The 19,702-nt window shown below is 32.1% G+C and overlaps 2 protein-coding genes across 2 annotated transcripts in view; one reads left to right on the top strand and one right to left on the bottom strand.

Moving 5' to 3' along the window:
- Nucleotides 1-1,524: 1,524 nt before the first annotated feature.
- LOC141459396 (peptidyl-alpha-hydroxyglycine alpha-amidating lyase 1-like) lies at nucleotides 1,525-15,484 on the bottom strand. The gene is made up of 9 exons (XM_074138439.1): nucleotides 15,443-15,484; nucleotides 13,744-13,821; nucleotides 11,118-11,190; nucleotides 9,419-9,653; nucleotides 9,047-9,342; nucleotides 8,504-8,704; nucleotides 8,221-8,418; nucleotides 7,226-7,417; nucleotides 1,525-1,807 (listed from the first exon to the last, which is right to left on the bottom strand). Exons 1-9 carry the CDS (start codon nucleotides 15,482-15,484, stop codon nucleotides 1,668-1,670), a joined length of 1,455 nt encoding a protein of 484 aa, XP_073994540.1. The 3' UTR covers nucleotides 1,525-1,667.
- LOC141459392 (uncharacterized) overlaps nucleotides 14,047-19,702 on the top strand; it is a 20,120-nt gene continuing 14,464 nt past the window's right edge. Inside the window, exon 1 of the mRNA XM_074138432.1 lies at nucleotides 14,047-14,186. The gene's annotated coding sequence lies outside the window, so the exon portion shown is untranslated. The remainder of the gene's footprint in view (nucleotides 14,187-19,702) is intronic.

The following is a 19,702-nucleotide window of genomic DNA, read 5'->3' as shown; positions in this document are numbered from 1 at the left end:
ATTTTTGTACGTGTTCCACAATGTATCAAACAACTTTCAACCCATTGTTGAATTTTCAGCACACTTCTGTGCCAGAACTTCCATACCCGATAATTAAGCCTGTACTCAATTAGAGACAGATTCTAAATTTCAATATTTGAAGCTTTTAGAAATAATTTATTTCACACGCACACTAAGATCATGATCTTGATCATTCGTTGTTTTTTCTCATACTTAATGTACCTCAAAACCTAACTGCCCCTTAAAATTTTCCCCGAAAACTGTTAAGTTTCTAAATGTAGCACAATCACTTGATTACTGCGAATAAGAAAGTCGGATGTGAACTGTCACAAGATTTTCTTTCTCATTAGTACTCAGAGCGCTTAACTCATCAATTTTTTTCTAACTTCGAATTTTTATAAAATATAATTCTGACAAGTGTATATATAGGTGGTAAAACTGATAAAGCACTTTAGAGGGAAGTACGTCATTCACCGTGAACCCTCGTAAAATTCATTTTCACGGGATAAAATTAAAAACAAAAATAGTATTACTTCCAAAAAAAGTGGTTGGAACACCAACTCTAAATAAATCAGCTACGTTAGAGTTCAAAGATAATTACCAAAAGTTCTTGACAAAATTCACCCTTCCTTTCTACCAATTTCTACTTACTAGGAATGTAACAGTAAATTGATTCCTCATTAATAAACGGGTAATAGCACCAGGAAATTATACATGGAAGACTTCCACACTAAGCTCCCAAATGAATTTTAGCATAGAATATGTTTTTACGGAGCCTGTTCCGGTTTTTTCATGTTAACTTTATGGAAAAATCAGCTATTTTAACTAATATCCCACTCACTCGATATTTTTTCACAATATATGTATTTTTAAAAACGCACTTTTCAATTTTGCGTAAAAAATATTGGCCGCACTTAAATGAAATATAAAGTTTGGACTTACTGGATTTTCCGTTTTCGCGATACGGTGGATACACGCTGAGACAATTTGTAAAAACGCAGTTTTTTGTTGTGAGCAGATCAAAACACATATATTTTCAGTGAAAACGCAAAATTTTAAATCTACTTGATTGTAGTACTTATTTTTAACCGGTAAAAGAAGTAAACAGACCATTCCAGGGAGCCAAATGATAAAATATCAGTTAATTAGGAATTAAATATTTATTAGACAGTTATAAAAAATTAAAGTTATATATAATACATATATAAACTCAAGCCATTCTGAAAATACACAAGGTTTATAAGACATTCAAATCATAATTGAGTGTCATAATTGAAGGGTCTTCTCACATTGTTTTTAGACTCTGTTTACAAGATGTTGATTACCAAGAGCAGATACTAATTAATTTAATCTGAATATGTAAACAAAACTTTTTTCTGCCTCTCTTTTTTTAAGAAACGTGAGCACGCTGAATATATAATATAAAGACGATAGTTTTTATTTCGCTAAACCATACTTAAATCAGATTTTAGCCCAGTTAACAAATTTTATAGCTATAGTATCATTTTTTTTTTTATTCAGTTAAGAAAATTCATTAGAAAATATAAACGCTTCTTTTTGGAAGTTGAACACAGAAAAGAAACCAAAATAACAAGGGGAAAAAAAAAGGAGGGATTCCAAATTAATATTTGCTAAGTTTAATTTAAACTGCCTTTTGATTGATCTGATTAAGCTAAGGGCTGTTCTTCGTCACTTTCTTCTGTAGTGTTCAATTTTTCAAACCCTTGATGGCCCAGAATGTTCCCGAGTTTGAATCCTTCAGCAGAACCATTGGACAGCCACTTGTTCGACGAACAATGTCCACATCCTAAACAAGTGCAGAATTTGGTTCATAAAGAAAAAAAATAGATAAAATATGCGGTGTAATACACCCGTATTGTAATTATCATGTGTTTAAATTTTCCATACAGCTAACTGTACTTTAATACAGATCAATGGGATTCTTAATTACAATTACAATTTCATAGCTATTCCTTTTAGTTGGATGTAAAAAGTTACATTTTGGTGGGAACACGACTTTCTCTTACTACATTGATTACATTTTGCAAGTGTTTAATTGAGCTTAGCCAAAAAAATTGGACGTTAAACACCCACACTATCGCTTACTACAATTACAATATTACATTTCAAAAATTACAATTTTTTTTTAACTGAAATGTTTAAGATTAGACTATACACTCAATGGTGCGGATTACAGTACAGTTACAGTGCTACGATTTATGAACGCTCAAATTTAATTTCCTTTGAACTAACACTCAGTCAAACGAACTGAGCCCCTAAATTCTCCACACTCCCTAAAATGATAAACAGGAGATAAAATCAGATAAAGACTGAAGAAGTTGAGAAATGGTTTAGAAGGATAAACCTGCCTTGAGTTAAGCCTTTTACCTTTTAAAAGTAGCAGCTATGGGTACTGCTTTATCTGTTTGCTTTATAACAGTACCACTCTGTTATAAAGCGCGAGAAACTGAAAACCATGACAACTAGCCTGGAAAAGTTATGGTTGAACACGCCTAATGGGCAAGTAAGCTAAAGCTATTTCCGCAGTCTAGAATCAACAAAAAAGGCAGGTTTTGGCCATTCTTTCAAATTTACCTTGCTTCTTACAAGAAAATTCATCGATCTAAAATAATTAGTTGAGCTGAATGTTCATGTGATCGTCCCACCCACAAACACAGTATCACGTAATTTTTTTTTCTATGAATTAAGGCGCGTGAGCATCGGTTGTGTATTGGCACCCGGAGCTTTTTTCAGTGCACTGCCAGCCTCCGGACGGTATTCTCTCGTTACAGACAACACTGCCATCACCGGACAGAGAGGTGTAAGAAGCTCATAGAAAGAGAAAATCTAAGGGTCAGCAGCTGGATTCGAACCCGGGTCCTGCGTGTGGGAATCCAATTCGCTAACTGCATAGCTAATCCCTTCCCTAGTATCACATTCTCTCTAACACAGTTTTTCAAACTTATTCTGATTCTGTAATGTAGCATCTATTTTAGGGCGCATCGACTTAAGGGTAATTAGAGCCTATTTTTAATTATTATTGCCTATATGGTAAACCATTGCATATTTTATATTTTTGAATATCTACCCTTATACAAGTGTCCTACCGGACAGTATTAATAAATATTTAGCTGTAAGAAAGCTCCTAGGGAGAGAAAATCTAATGGCTAGTAGCTGGATTCGGATCCGAAATCTCCGCCTTGGAATCCAGAATCCAGTATTGGAGAGATTCCAATCTCTGAGCTAATCCCTATTCTTCATTTAGTTACCTATTTTAATCAAAAATTGCAATAAAATTCTTGTTTAACATCTCCTACCAAAAAAGCAAACAAGATTAAAGAGAAAGCAATACTTTCCCACACAAAAAGTTAAGAAAACCATGTATCTCTACTGGCAGATACAGTTCATACAGCCTGCGTATTTTACCTTAATATTTTTAATTTGATCTCTAACTACGAAGATCAATTAATAAAAGTACAAGAAATCGCAATGGGAATGAGTTATCCGATACATGAGAAATAAATGTAAAACCACCTTTCAGCTTCATTAGTAGTTTTTCAAAAATTCAAGAAAAATTGGAGTAAAAGATGTTTCAAACTCACTGTAGGGCGAGACCCAATTACTTAAGGAAATATGAATTATATGGTAGCATTAAGTGTATTTTAAAACTGTTCCGGTGCCTATAAAATACTGTTTTAGGAAAGTGGAGCGACGCCCAATTAACACATTTTTGTGAGTTACTTTATTTTTTGATTTTTTGTGTGTGAATAATTTATTGTGTGTATATTTTATTTTTATGCTTATTTTCTCCCTTCTGCCAAAATTAATTAGTTTATCTATAAATTTTTTAATTCAAATAAATTTTAAACAACTGTTTGGGAAAAAAATTATATTATTTGGCGGGTGACACTTGTGAAAACTTACTTCTGAATTTGATGGTGGCGAAGGTAGTTGATAGATAGTCTTATCAGTTTACTTACCTGGAAGTAATTTATGACAGACCGAACCGATACAGTATAAAACACGCTAACTAAATTTCTACATAGAAGTAGAAAATTCTAATAAATTGGAGATACAATAGTAAAGATACAATTGGAGTACAGTAGGAGAAAGCCGTGTAAGTGAATGTTAACGCCAGATTTTATTTAATACTTTCTTATTATTCGCATGGGAAGTATTTTGATCATAAACAAATTTTGAAACTGAGATTTTTAAAAAGATGATGTTTGTGACCAGACTAGCTAAAAAATCCAAGTCCTTCAAAGGAATAGCTCTTTACTTTTATGAATGGTTTTTCAGTTTTTACTTCCCTTACTCCTAATAATTAATGTGCTAACATTAATTATTTCTCAGCATTATTTTATTCAAAAATATTTCTACGAATTAAAATAGGTATTCAAATATAAGCTGTAAAATTGATCAATCTGGAACATTCAGTAAAAAAGTTGTGCTATCCACTTAAGGGAAACTGGTCAAATCATAATAACTAGTACTGAACTTTCAACTTCCAAGCATAATAATGAATAAGAACTATCAATACCTTATTTTAAAGATAAACGTAGATTTATCTCACATCTGCCGTAGTGAGAGACGTCAGATTCTCAGTTTTAATTCATTCTAATATTATTTAGAAAAGCAGACTGAGCATATAAGCGTTGCAGAGCAACGCTAATGCTATGCGTTTTGGATTTTATTCTTTATAAAACCTTCCATTCTCGCATACAGAATATTTTACTTGGCAGTGGCTTTACTTTTACTAGCAAATCTGAAAGATTAATCAAAGATGATTAATCATTTATTTCAGATTTGCCAGTAAGCTATGTAATTTTAACTCGCAGTTCATCTTCCTGAAAGTAGCACTTTAAATATAAAATCCGCAATATCATTTCTCCATACAGCGTATCTTTACTCCACGTATTAGGTTTACCTAATATGATAATTACCATAATTTCTCACGTTATCACTTTAAATCTTAATTTTAAGGCGATCAAATTGGACTCCTAATTTTCTAGTTTTGTCAATGCACTTAGACGTATGAGGATTTTAGCAAAACCTACTGTCTACTGCTTCCAAAACCATTACAAATTAACACTTGTAAAAGCTATTGCTCAACAAAAATCATTTATGAAACTTGATTTCAAATTTTAAGTAACGGGGGTTGTTTTTGAGAATGTAGCAATATAGACGTTTTTCAAATATTTACATACTCATTATGAAAAACTATGTGGACATAACAAGAATCATGTCTTAAATTATTGATAACCTTCGATTAGAAAAATCCTACCTTCGACCTTCTATTAGAAAAAGGATTGAAAATCGTGTCTGTCTGTATAAATTGATTTTTTTTATTCAACAGCTCTCTTCGAACTTAACATATAATGATAAAAAATAAAATTAATTGAAAGACTTTAATAGAATCAAGATTTGAGTCTTCTTGCAGGAATGATCCCCGCTAATGTGGTACTAATGTTCTAAGGATATTGTGAAAGGAGGCTGAAACAGATTTTGCAAAACATTAAATTATGAAAATGTATCAGCGAACACGAAAATTAAAAAACTGCGCTTACACCCTCGTTAGGGGGTCACTTATGGCAAGAGCTGACCCTGATGGCCTTGTATACGCTGGTAACTTCATTCTTTTCTAACTTGGAACGCCTGTAAAACAGTAAAACGCCTGACTTTTGTATCCGGTGCCATATTTTAATGAAGATATTTAAGAGCCGTAGTATCACACGGTAGGACCATGCCAAGATCGTATTCAGGAGTAAGTTGAAAATAAAATGAAAAAATGTAAAGGAGGCAATGAATGAACGCAAAAGCAGTTAGGGGCAGAAAAAGAATGTAGAAATGGAAGAACCTACACAGTCATCAGAGAGATCACAAAAAGTTTCATAATGTTTGACTTTTAGAAGATGGTTTTTTTTTTTTATTATTATCAATAGAAGGTATTTAGAAGCAAAACAGTCGTAAATATCAGTCTTTTTTTTTCTTTTTCCAGTCCTAAACTAATTCTACTTAAAAAATAAAAATAAACATTAAAAATGGAAAAATAAAATAAAAGAATTTAAAATAAAAGAATTTTATTTAAACAAAACACAAATTAAACAGTTTGTTCGAATATTTCCTTTGAATTTCAAATATTAAAAAAAAAAAAAAATAAATAAATAGAATATAATAGCCAACGAAACAGTTAATAATAAAAAATAAAGTACTACAAAAAATAACAAGTTTGCACTAAGGTATGTGAGGTGATCAAAAGATTATTGTTGGCTATTTATTAAAACTTGATAAATTAATACAAAAATAAATGTCAAATGTTCGTAAAAAACTTAACTACTTAAACTTCTAAAACAAACTCCACTACTTTCTCTTACTGCAATCAGCATCGTACGGTTTGGTTTCCTCTCATTTCAAAATTTTTTCGGATCAAATTTAAAAAACAACACAATAGATGGATTCTTGACCCACCATTTTCTCAGAACCTCCTTAAAAAAACTTTTCACGGTTAATAAATCAAACTATTTTCTATGTATGAGTTGTTAATACACAAAACTTACAAAAACCCGTTTCATTTTTCGATAAATAAAATTAATGAAACATGAAATTCACAAATCTAGGCAAACGATTATCTTCATACATGAAATTTTAGCAACCAATTTAATTAAGCATTTGGCCATTGGTCGTAAGTACTGATTAAGCAGCTTAAAAATAAAATTACTTTTAAAAAATGGTCTCAAGTGACATGTGAAATGCACATAAAAGTACTTGTAAATCATAAGAGCTATTTCCAAGAAAATCTTTTGCAAAAATCCACTTAAAGTGGTACAGCCACTTCGACCAATTAATTTCCATCGGATAATTTGGTCGTACCTTAATGTAAGTTAACTAGAAGTTACTGCGACTGTTTTTACTCTTTCCAGCAGTAAGAGAAAGTAATAATAATTAAATAAAAAAAAATGAAGTCTGTGATGTTAAAAAAAAGTCATCAAATAAAGAAAAAATGAAGATATTTTGCACACTAACAGCAAATACTAACAAAAAAGCAATAACAACATCAATTTTGCATCAAGGAATGGTAATTGGACTACTTATTGGAACGAACTTGTTAACTGCGGGATCGGAATCTTAAGTGAAATAAAAAGTAACTGACTGAGAATATAGATTAACGTTAATTAATAGTCAGATATGGTTGAATCTGGAAGAAGTCGAATTGTGTCAGAAGTACCTGTCCTTCGTGATCGTGAATATACTAGTGCTGCGATTAACAGAGACGCTGCGAATACTAAACAAGCTCCTGTAACCATAATTGCACCAGCCAAACCTTCAACTTCGCCACGTGATACATTACTATCCATAGTGCTAGCACTGCTACTAGGCATCACAGGAGCAGCAACACTTGTACTTGATAAATTTCCCTCTGAAAATAAAAACGAAAAAAAAAATTCTAATCGTTATTCTCGCCTATCAATACATTTTCTTTAAACTTGAACTTCTATTACAAAAGACTTGTGGTTTTTTCACTATCATGTGATTGTTCGTTCGAACAATACGAAAAATTCGTTATAAGAACAAACATAATAATTAAGACAGTCACAAGTCTTTTGTTGTAAAAATTCAAGTTTTCTTGGGAATGTCAGATAAGAGTTTGTGTTGGAGTGGCGGTAAGAACTTTAAAAAACAGACAAGGCTAATCTACTTTCTCGAACACGAACTGGTTTATGCAAATGACTAACACGAACGCATGCATCCTGAGGATAGTCTATCCTTTGCTTTATTTTGGAGAAAAGGTTACAGAACTTAACTTCCACAAAAATTTTGTGTATTCAGGGTGCGCTTAAGACTCTTAAGTTTTTATGCCTTGTACTTCCAATTTGTACAAGAATGTTTTACAACTATCTATTGGCAAGGATGTTCGTTTAGTATACGTAACCAGAGATATTGGGATTATAGAAAGTAAGAGTTGGATGAATAGGATGGATAAATTAGAGGCTTCTAAATCCATTGTAGGTCCAGAATTATTACTGGAGGTCATTGGATAAGTAATTACAGCAGTAATCGCTGAGAATGAAACCCCGTTTGCAGTTAATGAATGGATTAATCTTAAATGTAGATTAGGATTCAGGGCAGAGCTAATATGTACCTTCCTCTTAAAGAAACATTTCTCGGATTTCTGTTTAGAAGAAATCAATAATTCAAAATTAATAATTTTGTTAAGCTTACTTAATTGAAATTTCCAAGCGATATAAGGATCAATTTCACCAACATACAGAGTATCACAATTTGAAGATATAGCTAAATCATGTGGTGTCTTTAATTGAGGTCCAAATTTTCCAACGATATCACCTTTTGCAGTCATCACGAAGCCTTGTACTGGAATGTTACGCTGGAATGCTTCTCCATTTACCAGAAAAAATAAACCTATGAAACCATTAATTTTAAAGAATTAATTATTAAAGTACCAAGCAAGCTATTAAAATTAAGAAGAAACTACAGCATTAATTACCTTTCGATTTACAGTACGCAACACTGAATAATCGAGGTCCTATATGTTCTGATTTTAATTGAAAAGCAAAGCTGGCGTTCAATAAGTTAAAACATTGTACTCTTCCATTTTCCCTATCTGCCACGCAGATAATGCCAAGATCTTCAGCAATTGTAAGTGCATGAGGTACCAGAAATTCTCCCGGTGTGGGAACTCTGAAACCTGATAAAAGGTTCTGGGTTTTTACTGCTTTCTTTTACACTAACATATACATATATGTTTTCTTAAATCTAAACAAAAATATAGATTACCTACATAAATGTGATCTGAATTACAAGATATTGGCTAACATTTATTGACTAGGTCTGCCAACCTCTCAGCGCTTACTTTTTTTCTACCCTCCCGTGAACTAGCATGGGCAATTTTAACTTAAACCGAACTCAGGTTTACAAGAATTCCATTAAAATGTAGTAGAAAAATTTTTTAAGCGGATTTAATTTTTACTATTCTTTTCACAATAAGGCAATATTTATAAACCAAAAGCAGTTTGTTGACTTCACTTACCTCCGCCAACCGTAGGACGCCCCCACTCTAGTATTTTATCACCATCGGAGTTAAATTTTAGTATTCTAGAGTTACAGTATCCATCAGCAACGAAAAAATCGCCATTACTAGTTACTGCAACTGAAGTTGGTTTGCATAAATGTCTAGAATCGCTACCTGGTGTAAACGCAACCCCAACTGATAAAAGGGGTGTTGTCCACGAAGAAGCGGAGAATTTCATCACTTGATGTAAGGCAACATCTGTTACCCACACATTATACTCATTGTCCACAGTGATGCCGTGTGGGAGGTAAAACCTAAAAAGAAAAGGAATATGTCACAATGCACAGCAACTTAAAAATAAAACATATGATACTACAGTTACATGCATACATTTCGGCTCCCCATTTTCTATGAATCGTTCCATCAGATCCTAGTACTAGTACCGTGTGATTTCTTATTGGCCCTAGATTTCTCTGGCTGAAAATATTATCCGCTGTGAAGGAATTCATAGACCAAACACGATCAGCACGATGGAAGAGGTATACGTAGTTATCGCGATCTACGCATAAACCACTCACTTGTCCAAGTTTTATACTTGGATCTAACCATAACTTTGGTAACCATTCTGAAATAAGAACTTAAAATATAATGTGATCATATATTAATGCCAATTTAGGTGTATTTTCAAGAATTGTTACTTATGCTACAAGGAGTTGATCTGAGAGATTTGATTAGAGGTGCCGGTACGGTATTAGCATCTCATATAGCAGAACCCTAGTAGTATTTTATGTAGAGATTTTTCGCCTTTCTATGAGTAACAGCACAAGGTCTTGATGGACAGAAGTAAAATGTTTTTTTACGTGGCCAATCAAAATTGGCAATGGAGTGCCTCAAAGATTTAAAATTCCTGGTAGACACAAATACCTATGGTTGAGTTGGATGTCTGGACAAAACATGAACAGAACACAGAACGAAGAACCATTTTGTTGTCAAAGAAAAAAGGTCTTGAACTATCTAAAACATTGAACTTCCTAGGAGCCCAAAATGAAGAAGGCTCTCAAGGAAATATTTCCTTTAGTGGATTAGTGTTGCGCAGTAGAGAACCAAAAAGATAGACAACAACAAGAAAGGAGACTTTCAATACATTCAGAACAGGAATTCACAGGAAATAAATTTAAAAAGAAATTTATTTTTGTTTGCCGTTGGACAACAGGTAGTTGTAACTGTACAGTTGGCTATCAGTCTTGGAAATATACATTACAACCAAAACTTTTTCTGTAGTATACTGATAGTGAACATGTACATGTAATATATTTACGGAATGTATTTACAGTATTTTCAAACTGACTGTGATTTCTTGAAGTAAAAATAACCTTAGATCGATAAGTTAATAACTATTTATGATAATTCTGAAGCACAGAGTTAATGTTTAAATACAGGAGAACAATCAGTAGATCAAGCTCTTGATTCCATGCTAAAATTTGAGAATAAGCACAACAGTATAAATATATATTTATTCGGCAGTCATTGTCAAAAAGGTTAAGTGTGGAAATATTTACATTCAATAGAAGTCTGTCTAAACAAGAAGTACCTTTTAGATGTTAGAATTTTAAAGTATATTTATCCTAGTCCATAAATGCATTTTAAAACTGAACAAATGCTACGTTCACAATCGAAAGAGAAGTCAGGAGGAAACATTAACTTCTAAAATATTGAACACATAATTGGAGCAAGCATTTAGAAGAGTGGAATAGAAAAACTGAGATATAAAAAAGTGGCAGGAACAAATTCATCATTATAGTATGAGACACAAAAATATGAAACTTAACTGGAAGACCTTTGCCCAGAAACATGCCTAATGATCAGCAGCACAAGCAAAAGTACTAGAAAACATGAATATGAAAGAAAATTTTGTCGAACGCTCTATTTTGATTCATTTGTTACGTAGAAATAGACTAGATTTGCAATTTGTCAAACATCTCAATTAAATAAAGGCTTATACAATTTTGAATTATTTTATTATGAGTCGTAAGGTTTGCTTTTAAAAAAAGTATACATATATTTTTTGTGCAATATCATTAAAACTTACTTTCAGGAACCGCTAACTTGGATGTAGTTAAGTCTAAATAAGTTTCCTTATGTGGATCATGAAGAGCACCAACCTACAAAGAAATAAATGGTAAAAATAAATGTTTTTGTTGCTTTAAATAACTGAAAGAAAAGAAAATTCACACTTTGCACGCATCTACTTTCACCATATGTTTAACGAAACAAAAGTGACATTTTAATTACTTTACTGATTTTTGATGAAATTAAGTTTATCCATGTTGTTATGAACAAAATATGATTGTTGAAAATCATAGTAAACCATATCTAATACAAGTTCAATAGAGGGTTTTCACACCTCTAAAATTTATTAAGAGATATCCATTCAAATTAAAATTATATGAACTAATTAACACAGTTAAATACGTAAATACACTTATATTTCCCATTTAAATAGTTTAATAATTTTATTTTAAATTGCCATTTAAAAATAGAATTCAATTGAGTAGGTGTACACAAATAAACGAACAGGTTGCTGAGCAAACAGGCACGACGGCATACTGAAGTCAACACGTTCATGTGGTCTGCCGAGAGTCCTTGACCGTGCACCTCATGCTATCAACATTACTGCTGTTTAAATTCAAACTTATGCTTAATAATATCAAAAAATGCTCAATGTTAATGACATTTTTCATAATTCCAGAAAGCTACATTACTTCCTAGAAATTAATTAGACTTTTAAGAAAAATATACTATCTACATATGTACATTCAATGTAGTGGTTCACGAGTAGTCAGAATTTCATATTAAAAATTAAGATTTTACTTGTCTACATCTTAGCTTGCTTCTTTAATTTATATCTATTTTTAATTTCTACTAATTCATCGACCCCCAAAGAATGATAATGTTTAGGGCATAATGAATGAAAGAACTGTTCGAATTATCTATCTCGAATTTGGAGATTTGCGTTTATTTTAAAGCAATACAGGACTAATTATGCTGATCTTAAAGCATACAGCTTTTGCAATAAAGGGGCTAGAAAAAATCGTTGTCTATTTTCTGGTAGGGGATTGTGATTTAGGATTGATGAGGATTATGTTTTTTTTTTTTTAACTTGTGTAAGAATAACATGTATATGTGCAAAGTAACATTGTATAAGGGGCCGTACTTAAATTACGTAACGCAATTTAAAGAGCTTTTTAATCCCTCCCCCCCCGATGTAACAGATCGTAACAAAATGTCAACCTCCCCTCCCCCCCTAGCCAAATGTACGTAATTTTTTGTTATGGAATATCGTCATTGCATAGTATTTAATTAAAATCAAACATATATTTTTTATTTATTACTTATTTAATTACATTATCACTTAGTATGAAGGTTGGCTATAGTAGAATTTGGCGCGAAAAATATCGTTAGTATTTTTCCATTAATGACCAAAAAATTATAGATTCAATTGGAAAAATTACGTACAAGCATTAAAAAAACCCCTCCCCCGAACCATAACGAATGGTAACAATCGAGCCTTACCCCCCTCCCCCCTTGCGTTCGTTACGTAATTTAAGTACGGCCCCTAATCTTGTTGATAGAATAAAGCCGCTATATAAAAACAAAGAATACGCCTCGGGTTGTTTCTTCCATATAGAAGCAGCGCTTGACTGCGTTTTGTATGAGACTATTGAGTCGGCGTAAAACGAAAGAGAGTAAACCACACTCTGGAAAAAGGTAGCTAACATTTTGTAAACTAGGGCAGCTCACTCATCATTAGACCTTGATATGGTGTTAAGACAACGTTTTACTCAAGAAGGAAGCTTATACCTATGCCAATGTTTTCTAGTTGTGATAGGTTGTTTCATCTGCCGTATGAAAATGGACTGTACATAATGGAGGCATTCTCTTGCAAGGTCGAAAGGTACATAATAAACATAATTATGTAATTATATTAATAAAAAAAATATGACTGAAACTATCAGCAACCTTTCTTTCCTTTGGATTAATAAATTAGAAAAAAAAATGAACTATAAAATGTTAGAATTTTTAAGAAAATGGTTAGAGCCATTTTCGAGATAATCTATAAATTTGGAAAACCCACAATAAACTTGCACATTGTGTAATAAACAGTTGCAAGTATTTAAGTTAGATCCTTGGAGACAGGAGCGACAATAAGGTATCTGCAAGTTTTCTTGTGTTATATTCTGCTCACTCACTTGTACAAGCCCTTACAATATATTAAGCAAGTCATAAGCCAAAAATTTTTGTTTTTTCGGTATTTAAGCTCAAACCTTGCATCTCCAGTAAGAACTCAATTAATAAAATTTGATACAATTGCTGCACTTCCTCTCAGTAGTAGTAAGAGAAATACAAAGAGGAAAAAAAAAATATTTGTAGTGATTTAAAGGTGAATCTAACTTCTAGACCAGGAGGTGGTCCAGAACTCCTGAGAAACTTGAGGAATCATTTGTACATCAAGTTTGATATGAATCATTGGCAGTAGAAATTACATCATTATGCGAAACTATACTTCATGCGATAGGAATGATATTCGTTTGTCCATATTTATTATTAATTATTTAACAATTAAAGTTTCATGCAAGTAACCTACTATACAGTTATTGCAGTTTTAGCAGCAAAATAGAACATTTAAATCATCAATTGGTTAACATTATACATACTTGTAACTCAAGTAAATTAATACTCAAATTTTGACAATCATTGTTCAATGAAACAATTTCTAATTTACCAGAATATGACTAGATAAATGTTATCAAACTATCTCAGTACATGAAACTATTTCTTACTATTTTTAAACCTATATTGCAACTCTAAATTTGTAAAAAGATTTCTGGTGGGGATAGAAAAGCTGAGATATTTTTGTTATGTCCAAGTTCTAGTGTTTCTCTTCAGTTTAAAAATGTTGTTAATAAAAACTAGAGAAGTGGGTTTATTTAGTGATCAGTAGATGATATTGTTTTTAATTGTTAATTCTAAATAGTTTTGTTTTTTAAATTAAATATAAATATATTTTTTAATTACAATAAAAGTGGATCTGAATAAATACATCTTGTTCTTAGTGAAACATTTCACATAACAACACATTTCATTATACAAACGTTTAGTAAGTATGAATTTATTGTTATTTAAAGCTAACACTATTAAATTCAAACTGATTTATTTAATTGAGGTTTCTAATTATTTGAAGTAGAAGCTTTAAATAAAGGCAAGCTTAATAAATCTATAAACTTTAAAAGGCTAATGTGTTATTTGGGAGCTCTCGCCTCTACTCCTACTAACGCCCTTACAGTTGAGGCTCGTGACTTTGCTTTAGTCATATGTAGGAAGTAATTAGCTTCCCACTTTATTATTGATAAATTGGTGGTAAAAAAAAAAAATCACCCAGTTAACATAACTGCTTGAGTTTTCACAGAAAAGTATCGGATTAGAAGGAAAACGCCAATTTCGGTTCAAGTTTTCTGCGACCTGTCACACTTCTCGACCTCACTTAATCGCGCCATGAACTCCTTCCTAGATTCCTTTTTGATTATCCAATAACTTTAAACTATAACTCCTACATCTCCAACTGACAATAAAAAAAGCTTACTGACTCAGTAAATAATTCATATTTAGTCTCCAAACCTGAGATTAATTCCCTCAATCCAATTACATTTACACAGGACTGCTCTAGAGAGCTGCTGCGAGGGAGTAGGGTGCACTTTTTATGGCATCTAGTCTCACTTCTGTACCAAATTTAAATTCAACTTTGTTAATTCAATATTTACGGCAGAATTAATTGCCATTAATAAATGTTAATTCCAACAAGTGCAGGACTGAACAATACATTATGAAATGAATGAATTTCTTTACACTGTGTTCCGTTAAGAGTAAATAAATGTGAGGTTGGTTTGGCAGCGGTTTTGTATGTTAAACACTGTCATATATTTTATTATTATTATTTTGTTCCTAATTAACAAACACTAGACTATCCCAAATCTGTTGTACAATTTTTTTTTAATGATTGTATATCCCTGAAAATATATTTAATAAAAATATACTGACTAAATAAATAAATCTAATCTAGATCTAGCTGATTTTTTCATACTCTTGAGCAAAAACTGCGACTTCACTGGCCCTCAAGATACTGATTCTGGCCATTTATGCACTTATAACAATGCTGTTCTATATTTCATAAAGCAAGATCAAATTTACTGTAAAATTTATACTACTGAGTTCAAAATTTTGATTTCAAAGGGTGATCAAGTAGGAATTTTTGTTTTATTGATCAACCGTTCAGTGTTTCAGACGTCTAGAAATGTATGATAAATGTCTGGCTAACTATTTATTGCACTGGACATAAGTTGTCATTCCTAAACCTACTGTAATTCCTGCTGGTTGTATTTTCTTAGCACTGCCGATCATGCTTCGGACAAATTACTGTTAGGTGAACTATTTTGACATGCTATTTAGTATTTAAGATGCCTAGATATGTATGATCCAAGTCTGACCCTGTTTCTATGATTCAGAGGCTTTTTAACAGAGTAGCCAGGTAGGAATTTAATTGCTGGTTGTCTCCTTTAGTATATAAGACATTTAGATATGTACGATCCAAAGCGTACTAATTTTTGAATGTTGCTATTCAACAGAGTATCAAAGTTCTTTAATTCTTGCTAGTTATACACTGCTGTTAAGTATTTCAAACAGCTTGATCTGCATGTTCTAAGTATGCATCCGTTTCTATTCTTCTGGTGCAAAAGTTGCTGTTTCTTAGGGCGGCCTAACACTAAATTTTACTTGATGCGCTGGTTTTTCCACTGATCTGTCTGTGTTTATAGTACTCAGGTATAATTATGCGATTTCAAAGTGCAGCTATGTACTAGTTTTTGATTGTTTTGCTATTGTTACCCAGCAGTTAAGTATTATATTTCAGGAGGCTAGATAAGCATTAACTGAATCTTGCTTATAGCTAGAAATTATTGTTACATATGTGGCGATTTCATAAGGCAGCCAATTAATAATTCTGGTTCGTTTGCTACTATTGCTCTTCATTATTACCGATGTGTAGGCATGCTTATCTGGATGTACCAAGGTCACTATATCTGAAAAAGTATATAGCACATAAAATATATAATTATGAAAATATTCTTAATAATGATATCATCAAGGTATTCAAAAGGTTGCAGAATGATGTAAACATTTTTTTGTGATTTTTTTTTTTTGACAAGAAAAGTCTTTTATAATTCATGTTATTACTAATAAGCATAATTCCACTTTCTTCAAAGAAAGCAAAAGTGGTGCGATAATTGCGTCCAAATTACGTAATAGTTATACGTAGTGATTAAAGAGCTTCTGCAAGTCCACGTCATTATGATGCATTTCTGAAATAAACTTGGAACTATTCCAAGATAGTATCAAAATTAAAGTATTTAAATCAGATATAATTATAACTATATACTTTGTCTGCTTTTCTAACAGAGTACAACATTACCCACACCTAAGTATTTCAAATTATTTTTGTTGACATTAATTCATAAATACTTTAGAAACAACTATATTTGTTTTTAAAAAGTTCTTGTTGCGTTTTAAAAAGAGAATTTCTTCAAGGTTTGCTGATTGGTGCAAGGTCCACTGCATACTCTGTTCTTACTGGTGGCTTTTCTTTAAAACTTTTAGTTATAAACAATTCTTGCATACCATTTTGGATCTCCACATAATAAACGGACCAAGTTAATACATATAAAACATTGACGCAACGAATCACAACCATGCTTAGACCATATTTAGACCACGGGTAGTCGAACCAAATGATCTTGCGGGCAACTTTGTAAATTCGTTAGTAAGCATGCGGGCCGCTTATAAAATTATATGTGTATCAATAGATACACACATTGGAACCACTACCAAAGATTTTTACAGTAAAAATTCAAAACAGAATTAATAATTGTTGTTTTTATTATTATTCATACATATAAACATAGATAACACAAAAATCACAATTATGAGATGGCGGAATAATATTTAATTTATTCAATTAGCGAAATATTTGTTTCTCATCTCTTTCATTTATCTCTTGCAAGTCGATCTCAATACGCGTATTTGCACAAAGTAGATGATGTTGCAGGTTTTCATCCGTTAAGTACGAGCGTGACTTATGAACAGTAAATTTCATTTCCGAAAAAACGATTCCCTGCTGAAATTAGATCCAAAAGCACTCACAACTTTTTGTGCCAGATTTCTCAAATTAAAAAATTATTCTTTTGTGACAAAGGTGGTATAAAAATCTATATTTATATCCCAAGAGATACAGCAAATCGAAATATGAATAAAATGTTGAGCTCCCAAAAATTTATTAACATAAATCTTTATAAAAACAGCATAAACACTGCAATTGGCACAATTGAAAAACTAGATAAGTACTATAATTGCCCATATTTCCGTAGAGATTTCACGAATAGGACCGGAGATACAAAAATTTGAAATATGAAGGAAATGTAAAGCTCCCAAATTTTATCACCTTATATCTCCTTCAAAAATTGAGCTAGAAAGCTGCAATTGTGCACTATTAAAGAGGTAGATGAGTACTAAAATTCTAAACGTTTCCACAGAGAAAACTCAAACTTTCAAAATGAGAATGAAATGTAAGGCTCCAAAAATGTATTAACTTATATATTAATTTATAAATACAGCTAGAAAGCTGCAATTGTGCATAATTGAAGAGGTGGATGAGCACTATAACTGTGTGTATTTTCGCAAAGATTATACTAACAGGACAGGAGATACAGCAATCCGAATTAGGAAGGAATTGTAAAGCTCCCAAAGTTTATCACCATATATCTCCTTTAAAAATTAACCTATACAGCTGCAATTGTTCACAATCTAGTAGTGGATGAGTCCTATAATTCCGTATATTTCCGCAGAGATTACTCCAATAGATATGGAGATACAGCAATTCGAAATATAAGGGGAATGTAAAGCTTCCAAAATTTATCACCTCATATCTCCTTCAAAAATTGAGCTAGAAAGCTGCAATTGTACACAAATAAAGAGGTGGATGAGTACTATAAACTATAGTAGTTTATTTAGCAGGTTGGCCACCTTTGATTTAAACTTTTCTGTTTTTGTAATATTTCCCGAAAAAAAAAATTGTAAAGAGCAAAATCCATTCAATAAAGTTGTATTCCGAGTGATAGATTTTCTTAATGAGTTTCAGTAATCCATCTAATCCTTTTTGAAAATCTAGAAGCACCCTTTCAATTTCTCAAGTAAATTATTTTAATAAAAGTCTAAAAAATTAGGCGATTACTTTACTATTCTAATAAAAACTTATGGCAAAGGCAGAAATTCTGTGACGTCATCTTCCCTCCGATGTACAGTCCTATTGTAATTATGCAAAAATGAGATAAACTTATATTTAGACTCAATACGTGTAAACCTCTAAAGTTGGCCCATATTTTATTTTTAAATAAATATATAATATTTATTAAAAGACAATATATTAAATAACATTTGCGAATCTGGAGTGCAATGCAAGAGAAAGTAGTGTGCAGTTCTGGGTTGAAAATGTGCATGATTGGCTCTACAAGCAACAATGACAGAGCAGATCATTAAAGTAAATATAATCATAACTAGTAGCCCAGCTGTGACCCACATAATTCTATTGGAAGGACTCCAACTGTCACACTTGTGGCGTTTGTTTATTTCTATAATCGTTTGTTTCCATCTGGGCTCGGCGTTCCTCTGTTTCATTTTCGTATTTTTAAATCCATTCACCATTTAGTTTGCAATCTAGTTATGTAGTAATGTACTGGTTTAGTAGAGTATTTGTTTTTTCAATTAAATATAGATAGTGGAGAGTATAGTTTGATCTTTTTCAGATGTTGTATGATATAGGTTAATATAGACTCTCACCAATCATCACCCTTCATAACCTGTACCGCAACCTTCCACTAGCGCATCACCGTAAAAAATCGGAATTGCAGAAATATAGGAGGTCGAAAATGGCCGGGAAATTTAAAGTAAAATCCTTAATTTTTTAATTTTTTGCGCATCGACGACTATGGTCATTAGCGCCCCTAGAGCTATGTTCTTTTCTCGTACTAGGAAGGCACATGTCTCTCCACCCGATTTGCGTCCAACCAATATCTCAGCCAGTGAGGCATGGCGGAGCCCCGGGTAATCCGACCTAGGTCCACACTTCCCTTCATAAGTTATCGGTCTAGCCGACAAGAGGGAGTGTGGGTAAATTATCATTATTATTATACTTCCGCGAACATTAACGCGATGCTAGATAATTCATTGAACTTTTATCTTAAGAGCCCACACACAATTTTTAACCTAAAACATACACAGTTGTTGGTTTTCTTGTAGTACCAACTTAACCAAGTGCCAAATTAGAATTTTCAGCTATTTTACGTATGTTTTTAATTTCTAACCACATCCTTAAATTAATGTTTAAAAGAAACACATAGATTTTTTGCTCTGAAAACTCAAAAGGTAGAATCGACCACTATCCTATTGCATTATAGATAGATAGATAGACAAAAATTTATTTAATAAATGAAAATTTATACATATACACATTGGAGTGCCAGTAACAAATACTATAACCTCCAGCAGAAGTAATGTTTCAGAAATTGTAAA

Source organism: Rhodnius prolixus, unplaced genomic scaffold, assembly GCF_049639745.1.
Source record: "Rhodnius prolixus isolate KJV_2025 unplaced genomic scaffold, Rpr scaffold_11, whole genome shotgun sequence".
Taxonomy (NCBI): Eukaryota; Metazoa; Arthropoda; class Insecta; order Hemiptera; family Reduviidae; genus Rhodnius; species Rhodnius prolixus.
Note: the sequence above shows the minus strand (reverse complement) of the source record. Positions and strands in the feature narration are given on the sequence as shown.

Excerpts from the sequence above, each read along its gene's own strand:
- LOC141459396 (XM_074138439.1), bottom strand. The coding sequence starts at position 15,484 with ATGATCGGCAGTGCTAAGAAAATACAACCAGCAGGAATTACA. Across the intron at positions 11,191-13,743 it reads TTAATTTACTTGAGTTACAA|GTTGGTGCTCTTCATGATCC; the intron begins GTATGTATAATG and ends ATTTCTTTGTAG. Across the intron at positions 8,419-8,503 it reads TGCGTACTGTAAATCGAAAG|GTTTATTTTTTCTGGTAAAT; the intron begins GTAATTAATGCT and ends ATGGTTTCATAG.